The 24,178-nt window shown below is 42.5% G+C and overlaps 1 protein-coding gene across 13 annotated transcripts in view; it reads right to left on the bottom strand.

Moving 5' to 3' along the window:
- Window positions 1–23,948, bottom strand: part of dlg1b (discs large MAGUK scaffold protein 1b) — a 181,761-nt gene extending 157,813 nt beyond the window's left edge. For 5 of the 13 annotated variants that reach the window (XM_059502265.1, XM_059502267.1, XM_059502266.1 and 2 more), the window contains exons 1-2: window positions 23,296–23,948; window positions 22,815–22,946 (exon numbers count right to left, since the gene is read on the bottom strand). In XM_059502265.1, the coding sequence (XP_059358248.1) occupies window positions 22,815–22,946; window positions 23,296–23,314 (151 nt within the window). In that variant the 5' untranslated portion in view covers window positions 23,315–23,948. The remainder of the gene's footprint in view (window positions 1–22,814; window positions 22,947–23,295) is intronic. The other 8 variants (XM_059502270.1, XM_059502271.1, XM_059502275.1 and 5 more) reach the window with 2 other exon arrangements.
- Between the last annotated feature and the right edge of the window lie 230 nt (window positions 23,949–24,178).

The following is a 24,178-nucleotide window of genomic DNA, read 5'->3' as shown; positions in this document are numbered from 1 at the left end:
GAGGCATACAGACGTCGTGTTGACGGAGCTCTAGCCTGAGTGATGGTATTTAGCACTCCCACTGCGAGATCAGCGGGTAACCGTTGAGTGCCCACACATGGAGGGACCACAACTGCGGTTGAGGGTGCCAAATCGAGCCCCTGGCCTGCGAGAGGAGGTCCCTCCTCAACGGTACCGGCCACGGGGCGACATCTGCTAACTGCAGCAAATCAGGGAACCATGGTTGGTTTTTCCAAAGAGGTGCTACAAGCAGTATTGAACATCTCGTTTCTCTCACCCGTTCTATCACCTGCGGAAGGAGGGAGACGGGAGGGAACGCATAAAGTGGGCAGCACGGCCATTTCCGTGACAGCGCGCTTTCGTTCTTGGAAAAGAACGCGGGGCAGTGAGCGTTTTCGTGGGACGCAAAGAGGTCCACCTCCGCCATGCCAAATCTCTCCCACAACAGCCGGACTGTTTGCGGGTGTAGAGACCATTCGCCCGTAGGAACATCGCCTCTGGACAGCCTGTCTGGACCCAGATTCTGCAGTCCAGGCACATGCACTGCTCTCAGCGAGCGCAGGTTGCGCTGAGCCCAAACCACGAGGCGTTCCGTCAGCCTGCACAGGTTTCGGGACCCGAGACCGCCCTGGCGATTTATGTAGGACACCACGGACATGTTGTCCGAACGGACTACGACGTGGTGATCCTTGATATGGGGACAAAAGCACGTCAGCGCGTTCTCCACTGCCAGCATTTCCAGGCAGTTGATATGATGGAGCTTTTCCCGTTCTGACCATAGGCCAAAGGACGGTCTGCCTTCGAGCAGCGCTCCCCATCCCGAAGTGGAGGCGTCCGTCGACACCATTTTCACACTCGGGGAAGTCCCCAGGCTTACACCTGATCGGTACCAGCAGTTCGCTGTCCAAGGTGCTAGAGTCGCAACACAGCTCTGATCGACCTTGAAATGCAGCCGGCCAGACGCCCACGATCTGCGCGGCACCCGAGACTTCAGCCAAAACTGCAGGGGGCGCATGCGGAGCAGGCCCAGCCGCAGAACCGGAGATGCTGAGGCCATGAGACCCAGCGTCTTTTGACAGTGTTTGAGCGACACGGTCGCGCCGCAGCGGAAAGAACTCGCTGCGCGCTGAATGCCCATTGCGCGCTGTGGTGACAGCTGCGCCGTCATGGAACACGAGTTCAGAACTATACCCAGAAACAGGATCATCTGACTGGGGTTCAGCGAACTCTTCGCCCAATTGACACTGAGGCCGAGCTTCTCGAGGTGATCGAGTAAAACGGCCCTGTGGTCCACGAGCTCCGCTCGTGATCGGGCCAGAACCAGCCAGTCGTCCAAATAATTCAGCACTCGTATGCCTCTGAGTCTGAGAGGAGCGAGCACTGCATCCATGCACCTCGTAAACGTACGAGGAGCTACGGACAAGCCGAATGGCGGGACTGTAAACTGGTATGCCTGGCCCTCGAAGGCGAATCTCAAATATCGCCTGTGGTTTGACGCTATCTGTATTTATTCTTTATTCTTTATTTCAAGGATAGCCCCTTGAGATGTGCCACCTCATTTTCGTGGGGGTCCTAACAATAATGATAAACAATACAAAATAATAATAATAAAGAGTAAGTATTAAAGATAATTCCAAACTCATAAACACAAAGACACACACTCACTCACATACCCACGCACACTCCAACAATGCTCCCCGAAACAAGCACCTCCCAGCCCCCAGCCAGTATTTCACAAACTTTGCACAGATATGATATGATAAAAAATATAATAAAAATACTGAGATACAAAAACACAAAATAAAGTAAATCCCTCTGCGAAAAATAGAAATTGACATTTGCACACATAAGCATACTATGCACCCCTTATGAATACAGCAGCTTGCATGCACAGGTAAAATATGCAATACATATTTATACAAAAATACACACATATATACAATACACTGGACCGTGAGTAATAGGAGTCTTAAAACAGTTCAGAAACAAGAAAATGGGTAATTAAAGATGATTTGAAAATATGAAAAGAAGTAATCGACCTAAGAGAGGAAGGAAGATTATTCCAATCTGATGGAGCTTTGAATTTAAAAGCACGACGACCAATTTCTTTACTGATTCTAGGAGTAACTAGAAACAGTTGGCCCATGTGCCTGAGGCTGTATTGAGAGCTGAGAGGGATTAAATGGTCTTTCAGATATGATGGGAAATTAAAATAGAAACATTTGAAAATGAGTGTTAACCAGTGGAGTTGCCTTCTGTACTTCGGTGCAGGCCAGTTCAAGGACTCATACATTAAACAGTGATGGGTTCTATAAGGACACCTGAGCACAAATCTACATAGACTATTATATAATACGTTAAGAGGACTGAGATTAGTTTCAGAGGTGTTACCATAGATCACGTCAGGATAGTCCAATATTGGGAATATTAGTTGTGTTATAATTCTTTTCCGAACTTCTTGTGAAAAACAATCAGCCGAACGATAAAGTGATTTCAGACAACCAGATATTTTCTTAATGATCGTATTAATATGATATTTAAAGGAAAGCCGGGAATCAAGCCAGAGGCCTAGATATTTAAGTTCTTCAATTTTGTCTATAGTTGTTCCATCAAGAAGGGTAATAGACCAGTTAGTTAACAACGAAGGATCAGGTCGAGTGCAAAACAACATGTTATATGATTTTCTCTTATTCAGGAGAAGCTTGTTTGACAAAAACCATCTTTGAACCAAATTGAAATCAAATTGTAAAGAGTTTTGAATTTGTGAGATGTCAGAACTGGAAAAGTATAATACAGTGTCATCCGCATATAAATGAATTAATCTTTCTAAAAGAAAGATCTTTTAGAATTTTTTCAAAGATATTTGAAAATACGCGTCCTTCAGATCTATTGACATGAACCAGTCCCCTCTGCGAATCTGCGCGAGGAGCTTCCTGGTCGTGAGCATTTTGAAACTGCGTTTGAGGCTCTACAGCCCCTTTGCTTAACAGTTTTGATATTTCGGCCCGAAGTATGTGTGCTACTTCTGTTTTGACCGTAGTTTCGACGCGCGCTGAAAAGCGCGGCGGGCATCGAGAAAACTGTAGCGAGTAGCCTCTCTTTATAATGCCTAGCACCCAATCCGAAACCCGTGGAAGCACTGACCATGCATCTGCATGAATGGCTAAGGGCTGGATGCGAAACGCGCTCTGTTGACTGGGCAACGGCGGCGCTCGAGTGTGCTGCACATCTGAGGCGGGGAGCGCGCTGATCACAGCGGGCAGATCGCTCTTCCTCGACCCCGTTCCGGCGCTTAACCGACTGGGGGGAGGCTGAGCGGGTCCCATGGGACTCGATATATCTGCGAGTAACCGTGGGCTGCATGTGTGCACTTTTACCACTTTCAACTCGCTGTCTACCTGTGCAGAATGTACGTGCACGGGCCTCATTTTTACAGAAGCCCCGCGCCGTATGTGACATAGTGTATGTGGGCAGTGGGAAGTGGGCATGTTTACTATGCGGCGCCCTCGACCGATCTGTGTCGATCTTATGTGCGCTAGCCCTGAGTGCAGGGCTGTGCTTACATGTGGAGATGGGCACTGGGTAGTGGGCATCGTCACTGCATTTATAGCACCATCGGCCGTGGCCGGACGAGCGTGCACGGGTTTCGTTTTTACAGAAACCACATGACGCGTGTGACAGTAATTGTGGGCACTGAGGGGTGGGCATGTTTACTATGCAGTGTGCGCGACCGACTTGAGTCGACATTATGGGCGTAGGCCCTGTGTGCAGGGCTGTGCTTACATGTGGAGATGGGCACTGAGGAGTGGGCATCGTCACAACATTTATCTGAGGAGTGGGCATCTGAGGAGTGGGCACCGTCACAACATCGTCACGCGGGGCGACGGCTTGAAGAGCGAGAACGGGGTCCCGAGCTGTGTTGCTGACGCTGTCGCGATGACGCAGCAGGAGGCGGTGGGCGTGACTGAGAGCTCTGTGGGGCCGGTCTAGAGCGGCTAGCTGCAGAACTGGAGCGCCTCGGCAAGAAGTGCTTGAACGCCTGCGAAGCTTTCTGATCCTCGGCGAATCTCTCCACAAACTCGTTGACGGAAGATCCGAAGAGGCCGGCAGGAGTTAGCGGCGCGTCAAGGAACGCAGCGCGCTCAGACTCTTTGATGTCAGAAAGCGTCAGCCACAAATGCCTCTCAGCCACCGTAGCGGAAGCCATAACCCGTCCCATGGCCTGTGCAGCGGACTTAGTAGCGCGGAGGGAGAGATCCGAAGCACTCCTCAGATCCGCGAGACAGATCGCTTCAGGTCCCATCTCATCCAGCTTGCGGAGAAGATCGCCCTGGAAAATCTGTAGCGTAGCCATGGTGTGTAACGCAGACGCAGCCTGCCCAGCAGCAGAGAATATCCGTGCGAGCAGCGATGACGTCATGCGGCAGGCTTTGGATGGCAACGCCGCCTTAGTCCGCCGTCCAGCAGAGGGCGGGCAAAGGTGCGCTGCTATAGCCTGTTCCACCGGCGGAAGTGACTGGTAGCCTCTGTTCTTAGCACCGTACAGTGTGGAGAATGCTGGCGAAACAGATGAGCGGATTCTCGCCGAGAATGGAGCGTCCCAAGCTTTCGCCACTTCTTCGTGAAGCTCAGAAAGAAAAGGGGCGTGCTTTGAGCTTGAGGAAGAGCGCTCATCCGGAAGATAGCAACCATCCAGCCGGGAACGTGAAGGGGGCGCTGGTGCAGACCACTCGAGGCCGAGGCTCGCCGCGGCCAGCGAGAGTACACGCATCAGCTCCTTATCGATATCCCCCCGTCTGCTGGGCCTCTGAGCAGCGGGCGCGAGATCCACGGAGCTCGCCCAACCCTCACTGCCCGAAGCAAGCAGAGAGCACGTGTCTTCTTCCTCCGACGCGGGCCTGAGATCCACTTCCTCAGATGACGCGTCGGCAAGCTCTGCTTGAGCCGCACGAGGGCATCTTTAAAAAGACGCAGCTCTTTTGTGAATGTGCGTCGCAGGGCAAACACAGACACAGGATATAACAGAATAAGGATGTAAAGGATATGGGCGCCGGATAGCGCAGCAGGAACGGCAGTGGAAGGCGGCGATGCCAGCGACTTCAGGATGGCTCGTCCTGCTGATATGCTCTTCCAGACGGCGCTTGCTTCCTCGTGATCCAGCGATGCGTGAGCTTCGCTGAAGAGATGAAAAATCAGGTGAGTCAGCCTTTTCGAGCTTCTTTTATAGGTTGGGCCACACCCGTTTCGGCAGGAAGTGGCAAGAAGGGCGCGAAGCGGTCTGATGTTGCATCAGCCTCCGCTCGATAGGCTGTGCAGTTGCCGCAGAACAAGCCAATGAGCGAACGAGCCGTCTCGCCTATGGCTGTGTACTCCTGCAAATGCGCTTTACAAAAATACAAAATTAAGGATAATTTTTTGCTTCAGTATTTCGTGAAAAGAGACTTTCCCGTAGCGTCTTAGCTAAGACGCAGTACGAGAGAGCTCTCGTAATAGAACCAAAAAAATTTGAACAATTAAAAAAATACATAGGTTAGACATTCTCAGAAACTTTCCACTTGGATTTCACAGGTTTTTCAGGTTGTATTTATGTTCAGCATGGAATCGCCAAGACTGTGACGCAAGCGTCGCCCAAACTGCACAAAACGCTCGCCAACACAAGAGAAAGCTGCAGTCGCACAGTGACCCTACAGCCCACCATGCCCCATGCGAAGGCTCTCCACACGGGATGTGGCAAGCGGCGGAACCGAGGGGGCGCCTGTGCCACGTTCCTGTGGTGGACATTAAAAGCCCAAATTACACCCACTTCAGCTTACACTGAAATGGGAACTGGAACATTTCTTTTATCCTCATTACTAGCAGCGAACTATATTAGTGCAAACATTAGTGGCATGCTATAATGCTAGTATTTCCTGTCACTGTTTAAGTGCAAAGATTGAGCGACAGTTGAAACCTCATATCTTTCGAAGCTACTTGACTTCATCCTAAATAAAATTGTCTCTCTCTTTATTTATTCCTTCCCTTTCCAGCTTGTCCTTATTTGAACAAATGCCTGTAACTTGGTATTACGAGCACTTTCTGTCTCTTTGCCTCTTGAAAGAGAATCGCTTTGTGTATTCCCTAACTGTAAGCCGCTTTGGATCAAAGCGTCTGCAAAATTACTACATGTAAATGTAATGACTGAACATCAGAAGGTATCTTGTTTTAAAAAGACCTCAATACACACTATTTTTTAACTTCAAGTCTACCATTTTTGATCTACTCAACTATCTGGTTTGTCTTTCAGACAAAAATGGCAGATTCAGGTTATGATTGGTCAGATCATATCAGGCCTCCAGACTAACATTTGAGAGCAGTGGCACCAACACAGCTAAGTTCAACAGATGTTGGCGCCAGGAGCAGATTTGGTAACACTGGGGGTGGTGTGTGGGGCTATTCAAAATAAAGATAATTTAATCATAAAATTACTATTGTTTGAATTAATAAGTGCCATTACTAATAATATTTCATGGTCATTTCTTGTTAATTTTTCTTTTGTATGTACAGATTTGACAAAGCACTAAGCTTGAGTTAAGATGCATAACAATTTTTTACTTTTATTAACAACAGTTAAGTGTGCAAAATCTACTTTTTATATTCAGGAAATGTATATATTCCAGTCATATTAAATGTACCATTATTTTTCTAGCATATGGAACTGACCAATTAGTGATTATGTGTGATTTAGTAGAAAATTAAAGAAAAGTTTGTGACTTTTCTTACTTCATTTCTTACTTCAATGTTCTGACAAAATCTGATTTCTTGATTTGATATTCTATAATAGTGGTTTTATAATTTCAAAATATAGAGAAAGTAGAAATGAATGACTAACAAGCCAGTAAGTGCTCCTCTGCTGCTGTCGCTTTAAAACATTTTACATAGCCCTCCACGCTTTCCCCTTCTTTGTTTACGGTCTCGACGCAGAGGCCGAGAACTTCCGGTCGGTACAAGTGATCCGCTTTTCCGCGGTGATCTCAGTAGCTCCGGTGGGAGTTCGCTGAAGTCGAAAGGATGATCTAAAACTATGTTGGAACACCATTTGTTGATGTCCAAAAGTGACTGTTTAGTATAACTGTAGTTCGCATAGCTGAATCGTGCGAACACGAATGAAATAACCAGGTAGATTAACACTAATTTCCGAAATCTGGTAAGATGCTGAGCCTCGCGGTGTGATCGCACCACCATCTTAGTCTTAGACTAAGCTAAGGCTAAACCCACATCGACCAGCTCTGCCCAGCATCTTCCTTGCCAATGTACGGTCTCTGATGAACAAGATGGACGAACTAAAGATCTGGACCCTCACACAGAAATGGCTTATGGACTGTAATGATATGTTTTTCACTGAAACATGGCTCTGCAACGATGTCCCAAACAGTGTGGTGCATATGGATGGACGCTCTTTCTTCAGGGCTGACAGAGTAGCAGCAACCACTGGTAAAAACAAAGGTGGTGGAGTATGCATTTATGTTAACAAATCATGGTGTAAAGTAGAGCCCGACCGATATGGATTTTTGGGGGCCGATGCCGATGCCGATATTAACTCGAAAAGAGCCGATTTATAAGCCGATATTTTGATTTTAAAAATAATCTGGATATTAGACCCATTTCCTATAAACTGCACTTACACAACATTCAATAGCAAAATATCTGCCTGTTCTATGTATGTGGGCTGTATAAACCATTTTCCAGAATGGACTATGTTGAAAAAAAAACAGCCTTAGATTACAGTCTCAATGACTAAACAATTGCACATCAAAAGTATATATTTTTTAAATGATCAAAAAACAGTCTGGTTTTAAACATTTAACACTTTTACTTTCTTCCAGTTGAAGCTGGTTTTAACAGTCTGTGTGTTTACTGTAAATAAATTATAATACTAAAGTTAAAGTATTTGCAGAAGTAGTCCCACACTTTGCTGCTACAGCATTCACCTTTTTCAGCCATCTGTAGGCAGAAAGAGAGACAGAGAAAGAATAAGCATGTGTATTAATAATATCACCATGTATTATTACTCATGTCATCATTAGAATTATAATAATAATAAACTGGGATCTCCTACATAGGCAAAAATGAGAAATATATATATATTTTTTTTATTTGTCAAGCAATAGGTATTACCTACTTATATTTAACAATATTATTTCAACATTTTCCTGTTATGTCTGTAAAGCTGCTTTGAAACAATATGTTAAAAAAAAAAAGCGCTTGTTCAGCTCACATTTATTTACATGTCCCCTCTGGTTTAATCATTTCTGACGCACCTACTGTAGTTACTGTAACTACACTATATTTGCTCTCACAGACACATTCACAACAGACCCGTATATCTTCTCCTCTTCTCTTTGTGCAGTCTGAATCAAAACATCGTCTTGCCTACTATTACCGGAAGATTACGGAATCAATTCGAAGTTGAATGGTTAACGTTAGTGTCATGAACACACCGCTGTCAATTTTGAGAAGAACCACCTTCAAACAAGTTAATAGCAAGCATTTAAGGGGCCTGCTAAAAAGGAAGCTATTAGCGTTAGAGTAACGTAACCAGCCTGAATTCACCAAATTGTTCTCTGGACCTGAGGGTAGCCTCTTCTTCCTTGCTTCTCTCTTAATTCTCATCAGCAGGACTAGCGCTATCGCTCGCTTCTTACAACGGGACAGATACATGTTTGCTGCTGACCGAAAGGTGGAGGAACAGACTATGAAAGAGCTCCCGCTAAACGTTTTTAAAACTCCGCCTATGCCATAGCGCAGCGCAAATCGCGTTGTATCTGAAGGGCAACGCTGAGCCCAGCGGCAAGCGCCGTGCATACCGCGTACTGTGAAAAAGGCCCAATTACGCGGTCATTATGTGGGAAACACACCGCAATAGAATAAGAATAAGTTAAACGCTAACGTTATAGTTTGACCTCCTATTAACGTTTGCGCTCTTCTACTGATAAACATGGTATTAGCTTTGAGGCTAATCTAATATAGCAATGCATTAGCGGCTGTAAGTGATGTTACAGAATATTTAGAAGTGATAATGATAGGACCGTTAGCTAGAACTACCACACAGTTTTTATATACAGGGTATGAACTAAATCTACAATCATTTCACATGACGAACGACAGACTCACCGTTAAAACAGTTGATCGCTTTCTTCTGTAGTGGACTTCTGGCGCTGTTGTTAACTCTGGAGCTGCCAGCGCTCCCTCTGGTGGGCACACTGTGCAACACTCATAACATGAGTGAAGCATGAGACTCTGTTTCTCATGTTTCATCGGCCGTTATAAATGCCGATGCCGATTTAAATGCAATTAGCTTATATCGGCCGATAATATCGGCCGGCCGATATATCGGTCGGGCTCTAGTGTAAAGACTCTGTCATTGTTGATACCTACTGCTCTGCTGATCTGGAGTTCCTGATCATCAAGTGCAGGTCATTCTATCTACCACGTGAGTTTACTTGCATTGTTGCTGCTGCAGTTTATGTACCTCCGGACGCTAATGCTAACGTGGCTATGAAAGAACTTTGTGCTGCTATTTGCAAATTACAAACCCTGCACCTGGATGGAGCCTTTATTGTTGCTGGGGACTTCAATCACTGCACTTTAAGATCTGTTCTCCCTAAATTTCATCAAAATGTCTCCTGCACTACAAGGGGACATAAGACCCTGGACCACGTTTATACTAATGTGACTGATGCCTACAAAGTCACACCCCTCCCCCATCTGGGTCAGTCTAACCACCTCTCTTTGTTCCTGCTCCCCAAGTATACCCCGGTTATCAAATGTATGAAACCTACAATAAGGACTGTTAAAATCTGGCTGGAAGGTGCTGACTCCACTCTTCAACATCAATTCCAGCACACAGACTGGAGTGAGTTTGCTGCCCAGGCCACCACAAACTCTCAGATCAACATTGACAATTACACCAACTCTGTCCTGGAGCACATCAACAGATGTGTGAGCAGAGTGACCACACACAAAAAAATAAACATATTTTTCCCAATCAGAAGCCCTGGATGAACAGAGAGGTTCGCCTACTGCTCAAAGCAAGAGATGCAGCCTTCAGGTCTGGAGACCGGGAGGCTTACAGCTCAGCCAGAGCCAACCTGAGGAAGGGTATCTGCCACGCCAAACTCAAACATAAACAGAGGATTGAAGAACACTTCAATTCTTCAGACCCCCGGCGTATGTGGCAAGGCATACAATCAGTCACAGATTATAAACCACCTAACTCTGTGCCCCCCTCCAGCTCTGCCTCCCTCCCAGATGGGCTCAATCACTTTTATGCTCGTTTTGATCAAAATAATAAGGAGATCTCACTCAAAGCTGAGCATCAACCCAGTGAACTGCCTCTCACACTCTCCACATCAGATGTTTACTCCACTCTGCGTAAAGTGAATGGACGGAAAGCAGCTGGCCCTGACGGAATACCTGGTCGTGTGCTTAAAGCCTGTGCGGAGCAGCTGGCTGAGGTCTTCATGGTCATTTTCAATCTGTCCCTGGCCCAAACAACGGTCCCCACTTGCTTCAAAATCTCCACCATCGTGCCTGTACCGAAGCACTCCACTGCCTCGGTCCCTAACGACTTCCATCCTGTTGCACTCACCCCCATCATTGCCAAGTGCTTTGAGAAACTGGTTGGATCCCACTTAAAATCCTGTCTCCCTGCTACATTAGACCCATTCCAATTTGCCTATCACAACAATAGGTCAACAGAGGACGCCATCTCAACGGCACTTCACTCTGCCCTCACCCACCTGGACAGTCAGAACACACATGTGAGATTGCTGTTCATAGATTTCAGTTCTGCATTTAATACGGTAATCCCCTCCAAGCTGATCTCCAAGCTCAGCCATCTTGGAATCAGCACACCCATCTGCAACTGGATTCTAGATTTTCTGACTAACAGACCTCAGTCTGTTAAGTTAGATAACCTCTCCTCCTCCATCATCACCCTGAACACTGGAGTGCCCCAAGGCTGCATACTTAACCCTCTCCTGTACTCCCTATTCACCCATGACTGTGTTCCTGTTTATGGCTCCAACACCATAATCAAATTTGCAGATGACACCACGGTGGTAGGTCTGATCAAGGATGATGATGAGTCAGCCTACAGGGATGAGGTGCAGCACCTGGCTGTGTGGTGTGCCACCAACAACCTGGAACTAAACACCCAGAAGACTAAGGAGATCATTGTGGACTTCAGGCGGACTAGGAATCATGCACACACACCCATCTACATCAACGGAGCTGTAGTGGAGCGTGTGTCGAGTTTCAAGTTCCTTGGCATCCACATCTCAGATGACCTCACCTGGTCCCTAAACACCTCCACCCTGGTCAAAAAGGCACAGCAGCGCCTTTACTTCTTACGGAGCCTTAAGAAAGTTCACCTCAGTCCCAGGATCCTTGCTGAATTCTACCACTGTACCATTGAGAGCATACTCACAAACTGCATTTCAGTATGGTACAGCAATTGCTCTGCATCTGACCACAAAGCACTCCAGCGGGTGGTGAAAACTGCTCAACGGATCACCGGCACCCAGTTAACTTCCATCGAGAACATTTATCAGAAGCGCTGTCTGGGCAGGGCAAGAAACATAATCAAGAATGCCTCTCATCCTAACCATGGACTTTTCACCCTCCTTCCATCCGGCAGGCCGTTACAGGAGCCTACGCTCTCGAACTAGTAGGCTCAGGAAGAGCTTCTTCCCCGAGGCTGTGACACTTCTGAACTCCACACCACCAATCTAACCTGCACCTGCTCTTTTACTGCACTGGTCACAGTACTTTACATACATTATTTCCACTATTCATATTTTGCACAGACTGCACATGGTAAAAGCTATTACACTATAAACTGTCTAAAGTTGTTAGTGTACAAGCTAGGGATGGGACGATAACCGGTTTTATCGATAACCGTGATAAAATGTGCTGAAGGTTAGTAATATCGTTTAAAAATGAATTATCATTAAAACCGTGTTTGATTATCGCGGTTTTAATAACTCGCTATTAAATCATGTCCAGCCAGCAACAGTCTGACGCAAGCGCAGCGCACAATGTTTTTTTGTTTTTTTTTGAGAAGGAATGGCGAAAGTCAGTGACTTTTCTATGCTTCTACACTTTTCATTGTAAGGAAGGAAATGCCACAGAATTTAATCTCTCTTTAAATTAAGTGCATAGAGTTGCTTGTTTTATTAGTTGTTTGTTGATTATTAAATATAAAACTTGCTGAAATGTTTTCAGTGTGAGCATCAACTATTTTTGAACACTTTCATCTCGTTTCAACAAAACCGTGATAATATTGATAATCGTGATAATTTTAGTCACTATAATCGTGATATTAAATTTTCATACCGTCCCATCCCTAGTACAAGCACAGTAAACTATTTCTACAAAAAATATCATTGCACTACAGTTTTTTTTGCATATAATAGATTGTTCAACAATACTTTTGCACACTCATCCAACTGTATTTATTACCACTGTTCTCACGTTCCTGCTATTCATAATGTATATATAATCCTTCATTGCTCTGTTCATAATGTACATACAATCCCTACATTGCATTCATATTTATATTCTGTATATACTCGGATCAATATTGTATATAATCAACTCCACTGTACATTCTGTATATCATAGCTTTACTTACTCTGCAATTTTATGTATATAAAACACTATATTCTTGCACTTCTGGTTAGATGCTAACTGCATTTCATTAGCTCTGTACTTGTACTCTGCATAATGACAATAAAGTTGAATCTAATCTAATCTAATCTAATAAGTGTTTGTTTACCACAAAGTATTTTCTCAAACTGGATCATCTTAGAGCATTAAATTGCTGGAAAACGTAGTATGAAATGCTTGAAAGTCATTGAAAAGTGCTTGAATTTCTCTCTCAAAAATTATATAATGATATAATTTGGGCTGCACAATTAATCGCACGCGATTCTCATGCATGTCTCTTTAGTAAGGCTGGCTCCGTGATTAGCATTAAATGTCCATCACCTGCTTTCAAATTGAGCGGCACTTACTACACAGAGCCATAGTTTGCTAACAAGCTATGCAATACTGTGTCATAATCGCAGAAGAATCGCATTCGGTTATGAACGCGATATTGCCTAGCTTGTCAGCGAACTATGACTCTGTATATTAAGTGCTGCTCCATTTGAATGCAGGTGATGGACATTTACTGCTAATCACAGAACCGGCTTTACTGACGAGACACGCATGACAATTTCATGCGATTAATCGTGCAGCCCTAGATATAGTGCATTCAACTATTTCTACCATAGCACCATGGTTACTGTTAGCGTTACTGCTTCTGGTTTCCTGACGTATGTCAGCGCTGTTTATAACAGCTTCATGTGCAGAATTTGAATGATTCTCTCTAGATCTCTCAGTAACCTTATCATTGTGTGGCAAATTTAAATGCTTCTCACTGGATCTCGCAGCACTGTTTCATTTGTGCAGTAACAGTGTTGCAAAATCAACTTTGGCTCCCGAGTAAAGCTGTTCTGAGCTCGGACAAGCTCGGTCCGTGCTGCGTAGCTGAAACATAGCGCGGTTTAGTTTTGCTTTCGTTTCTTTTGCTGTTTGATGTTTCTCAAATGCAACAGAAATGGCAGAGCTTATGAGTTGGGCTTCTGGGGAAAATTGAGAAATCTAAATTCATCTGGATAGAAGAGTCTGAGATTGTTTTATAATGCTTTTCACATGTATTTTTACCTTCATCGACTAACATGCATCTTAAAGGGTCATTCCACCCGTGGAGACATGAATGTGTATTGAAAGTGGGTCATATATGTAGTAGAATAGTATAATTTTTTTTTTTTTGGTCCTTCTGGGCCTATAAAAGGCAGAAAATAACTTTTTAGAGCTTGTGGACTGTAGACAACAATCCCCATAGTGCATTGCAATGCTCAGCTCCGCAGGCCACTCCCACTACTCCGCCCATCAATGTGGATTATAGTTGAGCTCTCCTCTACGCTACCGATTGTAAATTATTTGCCACAATTTGTTGTGAAGAGTTATTTTGCGACCCAATTAATGTTTTTGTGACAAAATGATGTGCACTTTGCATAGTACCGGGATGTTGTTCAAGAACAAGGAAAATACCCGGAGTAAGTATTCACAGATTCCCGAAAGACACGGACTTGTGCAAAAAGTGGCTACGGGCTAACGTTATCAATAACCCTAAGTTCGGTGAGGACACAACACTTGAAGCACTAAAAAAATCAGACGGTGTGCAGTTTACATTTCAAGCCCGAAGATTATGCGCCTAACCCCCTAGGATTGAAGAGACCCGCGCTTTTGAAAAACGCAATTCCTTCAGTATTTTCCTTGCCAGACGATGACGACGAAAAGCCAGGAACGTCGGGAACCACCAGCACTAGCAGCACTAAATGCATTTGCCTGGAGGTAATGTTATTTCTGACTAGACTCTATTAGCAGCTAGTGGCTACTGAGAACACACACTGACATAGTCGTCTGCTGTAAAGAAACACATCTCCTATGATTTTTCTGTTTACGAACTAAATATCTTGTATGTTTTGCTCGCTTGTTGTTTAAATCAAGAAATGAGTAAGTAAAGTAAGTATGTAACGTAATAATGTAACGTTAGACACTTAGCTAAAAGTTATATATAAGTTTGCTATTATCGATGTAAATCAACCATGTTTTACTGTGTTAGTTTGACGCTTTTCATGTTTTTTTAGCTGCTCGTCGCTGTACTGTGGCTCATAAAGGTAGCCACGAACATCCGTTTCTACCATAACTTCGTCTAAATCAAAATCCTCCCCAATGCATCCGTCTGAAAAATCTGTATTTTCCTCCATATTTTCGAAAAGTTTCTCCCGGTGAAATCAAACGCACGGGCACTGATCTGTGATAGGTCTGTTAGCGCATTAGGTACAACCCCCTATGGGCAGACTACTTGTGCTTGTAGTCTTTACAGAAATCCACCCTTTTTACACTTCCTCCTACAATGACGTCAAATGACGATTTTTGCGTCATTGTAGGAGGAAGTGAAAAAGGTAAATAGTGGATTTCTCTCGTCTCAGGGGAAAATGAGAGAATGTTGCACAACCATTCAATAGTATGACTGGTTTTCTAACAATGGACCTCTTAATGCAAATGGGTGGAGTGACCCTTTAATTTCACATTGTGCTGCTCTTTGCACTTTTTGCCAACTTAAAATAACAGTTGGTGTCTACATACTGTTGGAATACCATTTGACAAAAAGGTCTGGCTGTTTACAGACTACACAGAAAGGCCACTGGGGCAGCCATGTGAGGTATGATCCTAATCTTAATTAATTCATCCCCTTATAATGTACATAATGTAATTATTATAATCACATATACAAATTATTAATCTGAATGAGTTTTTGACACAAACATCCAGAGCACATTACATTCTGTATATTCTGCACAGGCTACAACCAGCAGACACAGAAATCCCAATCCCATCCCAATCAGTGTATGAAACTGCAGATGGCCTCTATTAATACTTAATAATAACCCAAACATCACTGGAAAACTAATCCCATTCAAATGTGCTAAAAAGAATCTTTCAAATCAAGATTTTAGCTCCAAGATTATAACATCTGTTTGTTCTATCATAAGCAGTACAGACAACAACATGGCCATCCTGGCCGTCCATGGTCAACCAGGACAAAACATGCATATGATGAAAGAAAGTAAAGGAGCATTAAGTTTGATCTTTAATCTATTCTCTGGGGCAAAATAGCCTGGCTTCAGATAGTTATGACTGAAACAAATGACTAATAAGCATGCAATTCTGAGTGAGGTACAGAGTTTTAATCACTGTTTAAGAATCAGCTATTAAAAGGTACAGGTTTGTAGGACCTGCCAAGAGAGGGCGCACTACCAAAACAATAACAATCGCGTGGTTTGATGATGCTAAGGAGGAGCGTGGAATGATGGGATTTGTCGTCTTCTACCCAACCGCTGACGGCCATCAATCAGACGGAAAGATAAATCATGGATTTAACGGATGCAAGGACGCGATCAGACTATGGATCAGATGCCTCCTCGAGCAGGTCTAGAGATGAGATGCTCCACGTTTGGCATGTATGCCCCATAATACTAACCTTGTTGATCATTATAATAGCATACGTTTTCTGTAAAGATATGAATCAAAACAACTCACCTGTCGAGTAAAACACAAGCGAGATCGGCATCTCTTTCTAGTTGAAGATTGTCACAAAGCTCCAGCGGCAGACGGTAAACAGTAATTATGTTCCATAAATAACACAATCCACCATAAACATGCAAGTAGTAGTAATAAGGAACTGCTTGAAGCAAGCTAGTGGTTTGCTGGACGCTAGACACTACTTCCCAATTTGTCCACGACACTGTTGTCATGTGGTTTCTACGTCAATAAAGGCGGTAACAAAGGGTAACTAACCTCATTGACAGGCGACTGCACTGCCCCATGTCACTGTTTAGAATGGGAATTTTCTCATAATTTACAAGTAGTTGAAAACATTAGAGATATTGTTGGTAATCACTAATCAGCTGGACAAAATATATAACACTAACCTAGTGGTTTTTGGATATTTTACTGCAAATATCTTACATAGGGCTGGACGAATCTGGCCTAAAGTCAAAACCTCGATTACGATTAATGAACCATTATTTTGTTTTCTGTTTTGTTTTTTTGCCCTCATAGTTCACTTACAAGGTTTGTACTGTAAACTGGGCAGTAGTTTGGATTTGCGGGGCCCCGGTTCAGGTTGTACCAGTGGGCCCTGTTTGAAAGTGTTTAATTTGTATGTTCGTTCTGTTTATTTGTTCATCAACATGGCCGCCACGTCCCAGAATACAACGCGGCGCCCAAGCCCTATTAGGTGCGGTCACTTTAAGAGACAATGAATGCATTCAATATAATACACATAAGATTTTTTTCTCAACTGTTTACTTTAACTTAAGACATAACTGACAGTTTTTTGAACATACTATCCAAGATGGGTATTTTCACATATTTTTATGTATTTGTCGATACAAGAGGAAAAACAGACAAATTCTGTGTTCAAGTGTTTTGAGACGCCTCTCTCTCTGCGTGGGCCCTGAACACCAGAACACAGCGGTGCTGAAGTGGGCTCTTACACATCCTTTTCTGTTTGTTTAAACTGCGATTTGTTTTTGTTCGTTGAGGTGCAGGAACTTAAAGGAGATCTTTGCAAACGAGAGGTCGGTTCAGTGTTGCTTTCTGTGAGGTCGGTTCAGTGTTGCTTTCTCTCTCTCTCCATGTGTGCACCGAGCACAACGCCCGAGTAACCAGCTACTCAGTTCAGCTTTTCCGCGTCTTGTGTTTGAATGCCTTAAAGTCTTTTGAATGGTTACATTTGCAAGTGGCAAGGCTTAATAACACGTGAAAATGATACGCTTTCGTGTCGACACGCAGCAGCGTTCTGTCAACTGTCCTGAGTGTCTTTTTAGACTTGCCTCAGCCAGATGGTTGAGATCGACTATTAAAGGTGGGATATATTTTTTTGTCCTATTGAAGATAATAGCTCACTATCAGCAGTTATTTTATCTATGTTTGTAACATTTCTTTATTGCTCGGTGTAAGAGATAATAAAGATTGAACATGACAACATGCGTTCCTCTGTGTGCACGATCTTCACAGCTATGAGTTTTCGTGCCACAATGCAGCTGCGCGAACATAGCTCGATGTAATAATACACATCCGATCTTCTAATCGTTTGAACGTCCAAACCATAAAACAAATGCAACTGACAAAGATTAGTGAAGACTCAAGGCTCACTGCTCGCGCGCCATCACTATGTGTTAAACCGGCGTTCACGTCGTTTACTACATGGGAAAATTATGTCGGTTACAGGTTCTTAATTTCGGTTTTGATTAATTTTCGATTAATCGTCCTGCCCTAATCTTACAAGTTGTACCTTTAAGAGGTTAATACTGAATGTTGTACTTTGCCCTTAGTATGATACCAGTGTCATTATGAGGGGTTCTGTTTATTCATGTCAGTTCAGTGACCCCATCCTTACTCTGCAAAGAATGCAATGTGCATGATAAAAATTGAGCTCTTTTAATCTCTGCCTATTTAAGCAGTACTACAATGAAACATCAAACCTGCTGTTAATACAAAGGGTCTTGTTTCACACAAAATCTTTATATCATCAGCCCAAACGTGTCCAGGTGCACTATTCAAAACCATTAGAAAACACAAGCTGTATCAGACAATACAGTAATTTAAAATTAGGCCTTTTATAACACAATGATATATTCACAATGATCAATGGAACAATCACTCAGGGATCGACGCTAAGGATTTTTTCTACTTTTCTATTGATCCGTTATCTTGCATTCTAGCATACATGACAACAATATTTTAGATACAAATTACATTTTACAATTCTCTATTTCAATTTCGATACCAAAATAAAATAAAAATAAACTAAAAAATAAAAATAAAAATATAAAGTATAAACATTATTAAAGACAAGTGACAGCCAGTATATAAGAACAAATTACAAGTAATAGCACAGATAAATATAGGCATAGCACAAAAATAGAAATTAAATTATGATTTAGGTTATGTTTGTAGACGTTTAGGTACAGAAATTGAAAAATCACATATAAAATAACATTTGCATATTCTTCACTCTGTGTGGCACCTTGATTTTTCATTGCCATTTGAAATTAGAGGCAACCACAGCATTTAAATTTAAATTTAAAAAACATTTCTGAAAACAGTCATTTCTGTTCCCCTCAGAAACATATAAAATTCAATGTTTGGATTTTCTTCCTTTATTTCGTGAATCATGAACAGTGATCTTGTTCTGTCTGCTACAGTATTTTCTGCAGTGCATATGTAGTCCATGTGTGGTACAGAAGCAAACTGTGATTTCACACAGGAGTCTGCTTCTGATCCATGATTGTTTACCACAAACATAACATTTATCCATTATTTTGATTTCAAATCCAAACATTGTTACTTAAAATGCTTCTACTGCCTTTTCTTTTGCATTTAAATCTTTATTACAATCAATCCTGCGGTTCATAAAGAACTTTAAAAACTTTAAAATTATTGCCTTGTTTATCTAGAAGTGCTCTTTTCCTTTAAACCTAAATGTGTTGGCTGTGAAAAAAAAATTAGATTTTCGAATATTTGTTGAATTTAAAGTAAAAATCCACATTCGAATGCAAAACGTTGCATTTGAATTTTAGGTGTGCGTTAAGGAGGCTGCTTTAAGGCCAGACCCGGGTATACTTCACATTCCGTGCTCCATTCCATCTTGCGTCCGCACAGCTTTCAAAATGCGGACGAGCTCGACACGCAGTGCCACTTTTGTCTCATCATTCACCTCATGCATGCGCTGTTGTACACGCACTGTCCGCGCGGTCTCAAAAATTGCGTGTGTGTGTGTTTTCCCTACTCACTGCTGTGTGTGTGAACTTGAATGGGTTAAATGCAGAGCACCAATACAGAGTATGGGTTACAATACTTGGCAAATGTCAAGACTTTCACATTACTACATTTTTGTGTCAATGCATGTTCAAATTTAACACAAACAATGCACTGTTACTTTAATTCATTGCGTGCAGTGCAGCAAAAAAAAAATAAAACATTAGGTGCAGAAACAATCTCTGCACTGTTTCAGAATCACCACTCCTAAACACGCACTGCCAGACTGCAACCATGTGTGCAGTGTGACCGCTTTAAACCATTAATATGAACGTGGAAAAATACACACCACATACGCAATGCAAACAAGTAATGTGAGCCTGACATTATGATGTGTGTGCACTGGAATTATTTAACACTGGCAAGAATTAAAAAGACAAAAATGCAATTTATAAACTTTAGTGTTGGCGTGACATTGCCTCGATAGTGCAAGTGAAAATTCCTGTGTCAACTGTGCAGTGTGCAGTTCACTTATAGAGCAGACGCGATGTGATTTGAAGCCATTTGCATTTTGAGATAGAAAGAGAGCTTGCGGTGATTCATTCACGCTGTTCGTGAAATTATGTCTCACAGAAACAAACTTCTTCAAATTACTTTATCAGTTATTTAATGAAGAAATATGAATTGTACCTCACCTAAAGTATTATAATTCATTTCACCCATGCAGGACAGAGACTGAGACGGTGCTGCTGCATGTCACACCAAACCACTTAAGGCAGGCACGTCATCAGCTTGAGATCAGTTTTATGAGATCTGCCTTTTTAGAGACCGCCAATCAATCATCCCAAAGCAATTATCGGCCGATTGAGATCTGTAGCCGATCAATAGGAGCACCCCTAGTCCTTATTGTCGAGACCTGCACATATATATCTAATAGAGATTAGAACTTACAACTATTAGAACTAGATTAGAACTATTTATGATCTTTCACAACTAAAGTTTAACAAGACTGAATTTTAAAAAACTGAGTTAATTTCCTTAAATCGGTTATATTTGCTATATTCCATAGTGGAGATGACTGTTCAAGTTTATCTGAGACAAACACTCTCTGTTGAGCCAGTCAAAAAAGAGGTGTAACTATCAGCCGATTCCTAGGTTTCTTGGAGTCTCATGTTCACTTTTATCCCTCCGGAATGAGATCTATGGTAAGGCAGCCCTTAAACAGAGTGCTGTATTGACATCCGATTAACAGACCTCTGCAACCACAGGATAGAATTTCCACAGTTCACCAAGCCTGCCAAATGCTTTTAACTCAGACACGTCTTCATTATCTGATGGCTCATTTAGAGACTTTGGAATGCTAATGGCTTCTGTAGATAATTAATAAAATGATTGCGATGACCAACTTTGGAAATTATAACCATTTACAACACCACAATCAGCACATGAGGAAATAATTAAAAACCATAAAATAAAATATTTTCTTTTTAGCTGGCTTGATGCTCGCCAAAATGATTACAATATGCTTTAGGAGATGTTTTCTATCTACTTGAGGAAGTGATTTTAATCCATTACATATTCTGTTTCAGACAGGACCTCTGAATAAAGATTGGGAAAAGATATCGGCCTGCCTGTGTGATATCAAATTCACCACTCCAGCTCTTTACAAAGCACTAAGAGCTTTTTAAAAAAGGTTCTTCTGTGTGTGAATAAAACCTGGCCATTATCTACTTTAGATAATGTCACTGACCCTTAAGTCTCATTTTCAAAACAATTACCTAGGAACTCATGAGGCAGGTGGGTTCTGTCAAGGGTAAACCTGGTCTATCTTGTGACCCACATTTTTCATGCTAGAGGAGACCTGCCCTGCTCTGGTTAACTCTTCTTCTCTGGCATCAAGGGAGGGATCTTAAGGTTCTAATCGTTGAGATACATGCACAGAGTCTGCAGCGATGCTCTCTCTGAGAAACCATCATAAATCATCAGCCTACAGATTAGGACTAGGGTAATCATGTCAACAGACGGATTACATTTTGTTTGTCCTTTAGAATACATATCTGAATAAAAGTCAAATTGGAAACGGTCACTCCAATGCATTTTTCATTAGTGGTGCTCTTAAGAACACGTGCATGTTGGACATATATGAGAAGAGGGATTTCTGCATGTGACTGTGTGAACCTGAATGATGCATGAGAGTGATTACACATGTATGGTGTGTGAATTTAGCATTGCTGAGCACAAACATTCATCATGGCTGCTCAGAGTAAGATGGTTTTCTGAGAACAGTGCTGAGACACACATAACATTACTGCACAGCACTTCGGCCTGGACAATGGAAGTAAATATTTACAGCCTGTCGTCTTGTGATACAAAATTAAAATATCGGTTACATTCCCTCATCTATTACTACGTTTTTCTGCTTTTTACAAACCAAGTACATTACAAACAGGCTTTTAAAACTGAAGCAAGACACATAATTGAAATTATTCACAATGAGGAAGCTTACCAGTCTAAGCTTACCTAAAACACGTGACTATTTCAGTAGACAAATCTAAAAAATTTAACTAAGCATACCTTAACTAACACTCTTCCCTTTTAGCCACTCAAGCAAAAGCTTCCAGTTTTTTTTCTTTCTAAAGAATAGGAAGCAGAGGATGAAGTTATTACAGGAAGCCTCCACACCTTGAGGGCCAAAAACAGAGAGTCACTGGCACATGGCCAGTCAAACAGGCTGTTCAGCATTCTTCGTGGTTGCCTTTCTCACCTAGTTTGCAATCGCTGGCCTAAGAGAACTAAGAAACACTATATTGTGGCTCCTCAAGCAAAAAGACTTTGTTATACAGCTTCAAAGTATTTATTCCAAATTTACCACTGACAGCACAGTGCTACAGGTACTCTTTAGAAAATATATGAATAGAGTAGACAGGAAAGCTGTTAAAGTAAAGAAACAAAGTTAAATGCTTTAGTATCATGGTCACCTAGATGTCAGAAGTTCTCACCCTCTGAAAGCGGCAATGGTAATTAAATGTCAGTATAGCTTGAGTAACACATAGCCATGACTGGCTTTTACTACTCAACACCTCTGTGTAACGACAATAACCCACCAAACTTTTGGAGGGAAAATGTCACAACCTCCACAGACTGAACACCCCAAGATTGTAAAACTGATACTGATTATTTCCTACAGTGCTCACAACAAAGTTTAGTCATTCTCCCTAAATGTAAAAATTTAATTGAAAGTAACATTAAATAGATAGATAGATAGATAGATAGATAGATAGATAGATAGATAGATAGATAGATAGATAGTTAAAACAACTCGTGGTGATAAATAGTAGCTCTCACAGCATGACAAAGTACTTTCATTATTACTAGGGCAGTGCTGAATGTAGTACCTATTAGCGCTTGGAAGAGGTTACTCTGGAAGATGTCAATGACTCTCTGGATGGAGTTTCTCAGCTGTCTGTCTTCGGTGTTACTGAGTTTTGACCGGTAATCCTCCAGCAGTAAAAGAGCCCTCTGTGCATCTATACAGGGCAGACAGAAAGTTTACATAATAACACGATACTGCAGCAAACAGCATAAGGCGAAATATCTAAAACTGATTTCTACGTTTGACGTCTTCTGTAAATAAAGCTTAAAAAGACTTTACTGTTTAACCTATGTGGTGTTGACTGGACGGAAAAACTAAATGACTAAAAAGTTTATATTCAGTTACCTTGAGATAAAGCCTCGTAAACGACAATATATTTAAAATTTACAGTAAAATTGTTGAGATACGCCGCAAAGTAGTGAGTTACCAATCACAATGTCAGACTGTGTAAAAGTAGAAGTTATATCCGAGTTTTAATTAGAGTTTCCTCACGTTTATCTCACCTTTTTTCCTTACTGGCATGTTTCGCCTGGGCTCTTGCACGATAACAAATCCAGCAGAGCTCGCGTTAGAAATTAACAATACACGCGATATTAAAACGCTCCTCTCCCAACACGAGTCCGTCCAGAGTGTCTACGAGGAGCAAGTCAGACGCAGTTGGCATGAAACTCAAATGTTTATCCGGTAAACATGGGGACGGTTCAGGCTGATATGAAAATGAGCCGTTGGGTCTTTAGAGTAGAGCGAGAGCTGCACTTCTTCAACCTGACAGTCGCGCGACACCACAGAATTGAGCTACTCTACTGACAGCCCTGCGCTTTCATTCAAAAGACACACAGACGCGACGACTCAGCCTCCACCGCCAATCTGCTCCGCGTCTGCGGGGAAAAAACTGAACCTATGTCGCCGCCAGTTGCAGGAGGGTTTCCAAAAACTCCCCAAACTGCAAATATACACCTCCCTGCCGTGCGTTTGCAAGGGCTCAGTGTGAACACAAGCGATTCAAATCCTCACGTCCGCAGTTTGCTACATTCTTCTTCGCCTTCGGTGCAATAAGGATTGTTTTCCTAAACGTCAAACTTCTTTCGTTATCTCCTCCTCTTTTTTCTTCCTATGTGTCAATAATTCCAAACTTTCCTCCAAAATGGCGTCCCAGGGTTGGAAGAATGTCACGTGATTATAGACCCTACCCTTGACCGCCCAATCATGGGACTGAGCTACCTTTCAGCTCAGGGTTGGGAAGGTGAGACTTGACACTATCTTAAAGGAGACTCGCTAACTTATAAGCAGGCAAGTGGTATAAACAAAGGTCCATTTGAGGAAATGGGCTCTTACAAGGTAATGCGGGACTGATTTAACATTGCTATGCCTAGACTTTGTCTTTCA

The sequence above is a fragment of the Carassius carassius genome, chromosome 20 (assembly GCF_963082965.1).
Source record: "Carassius carassius chromosome 20, fCarCar2.1, whole genome shotgun sequence".
NCBI classification, from domain to species: domain Eukaryota; kingdom Metazoa; phylum Chordata; class Actinopteri; order Cypriniformes; family Cyprinidae; genus Carassius; species Carassius carassius.
The sequence above is the reverse complement of the archived record's forward strand: the minus strand, read 5'-3'. Positions and strand labels throughout refer to the sequence as shown.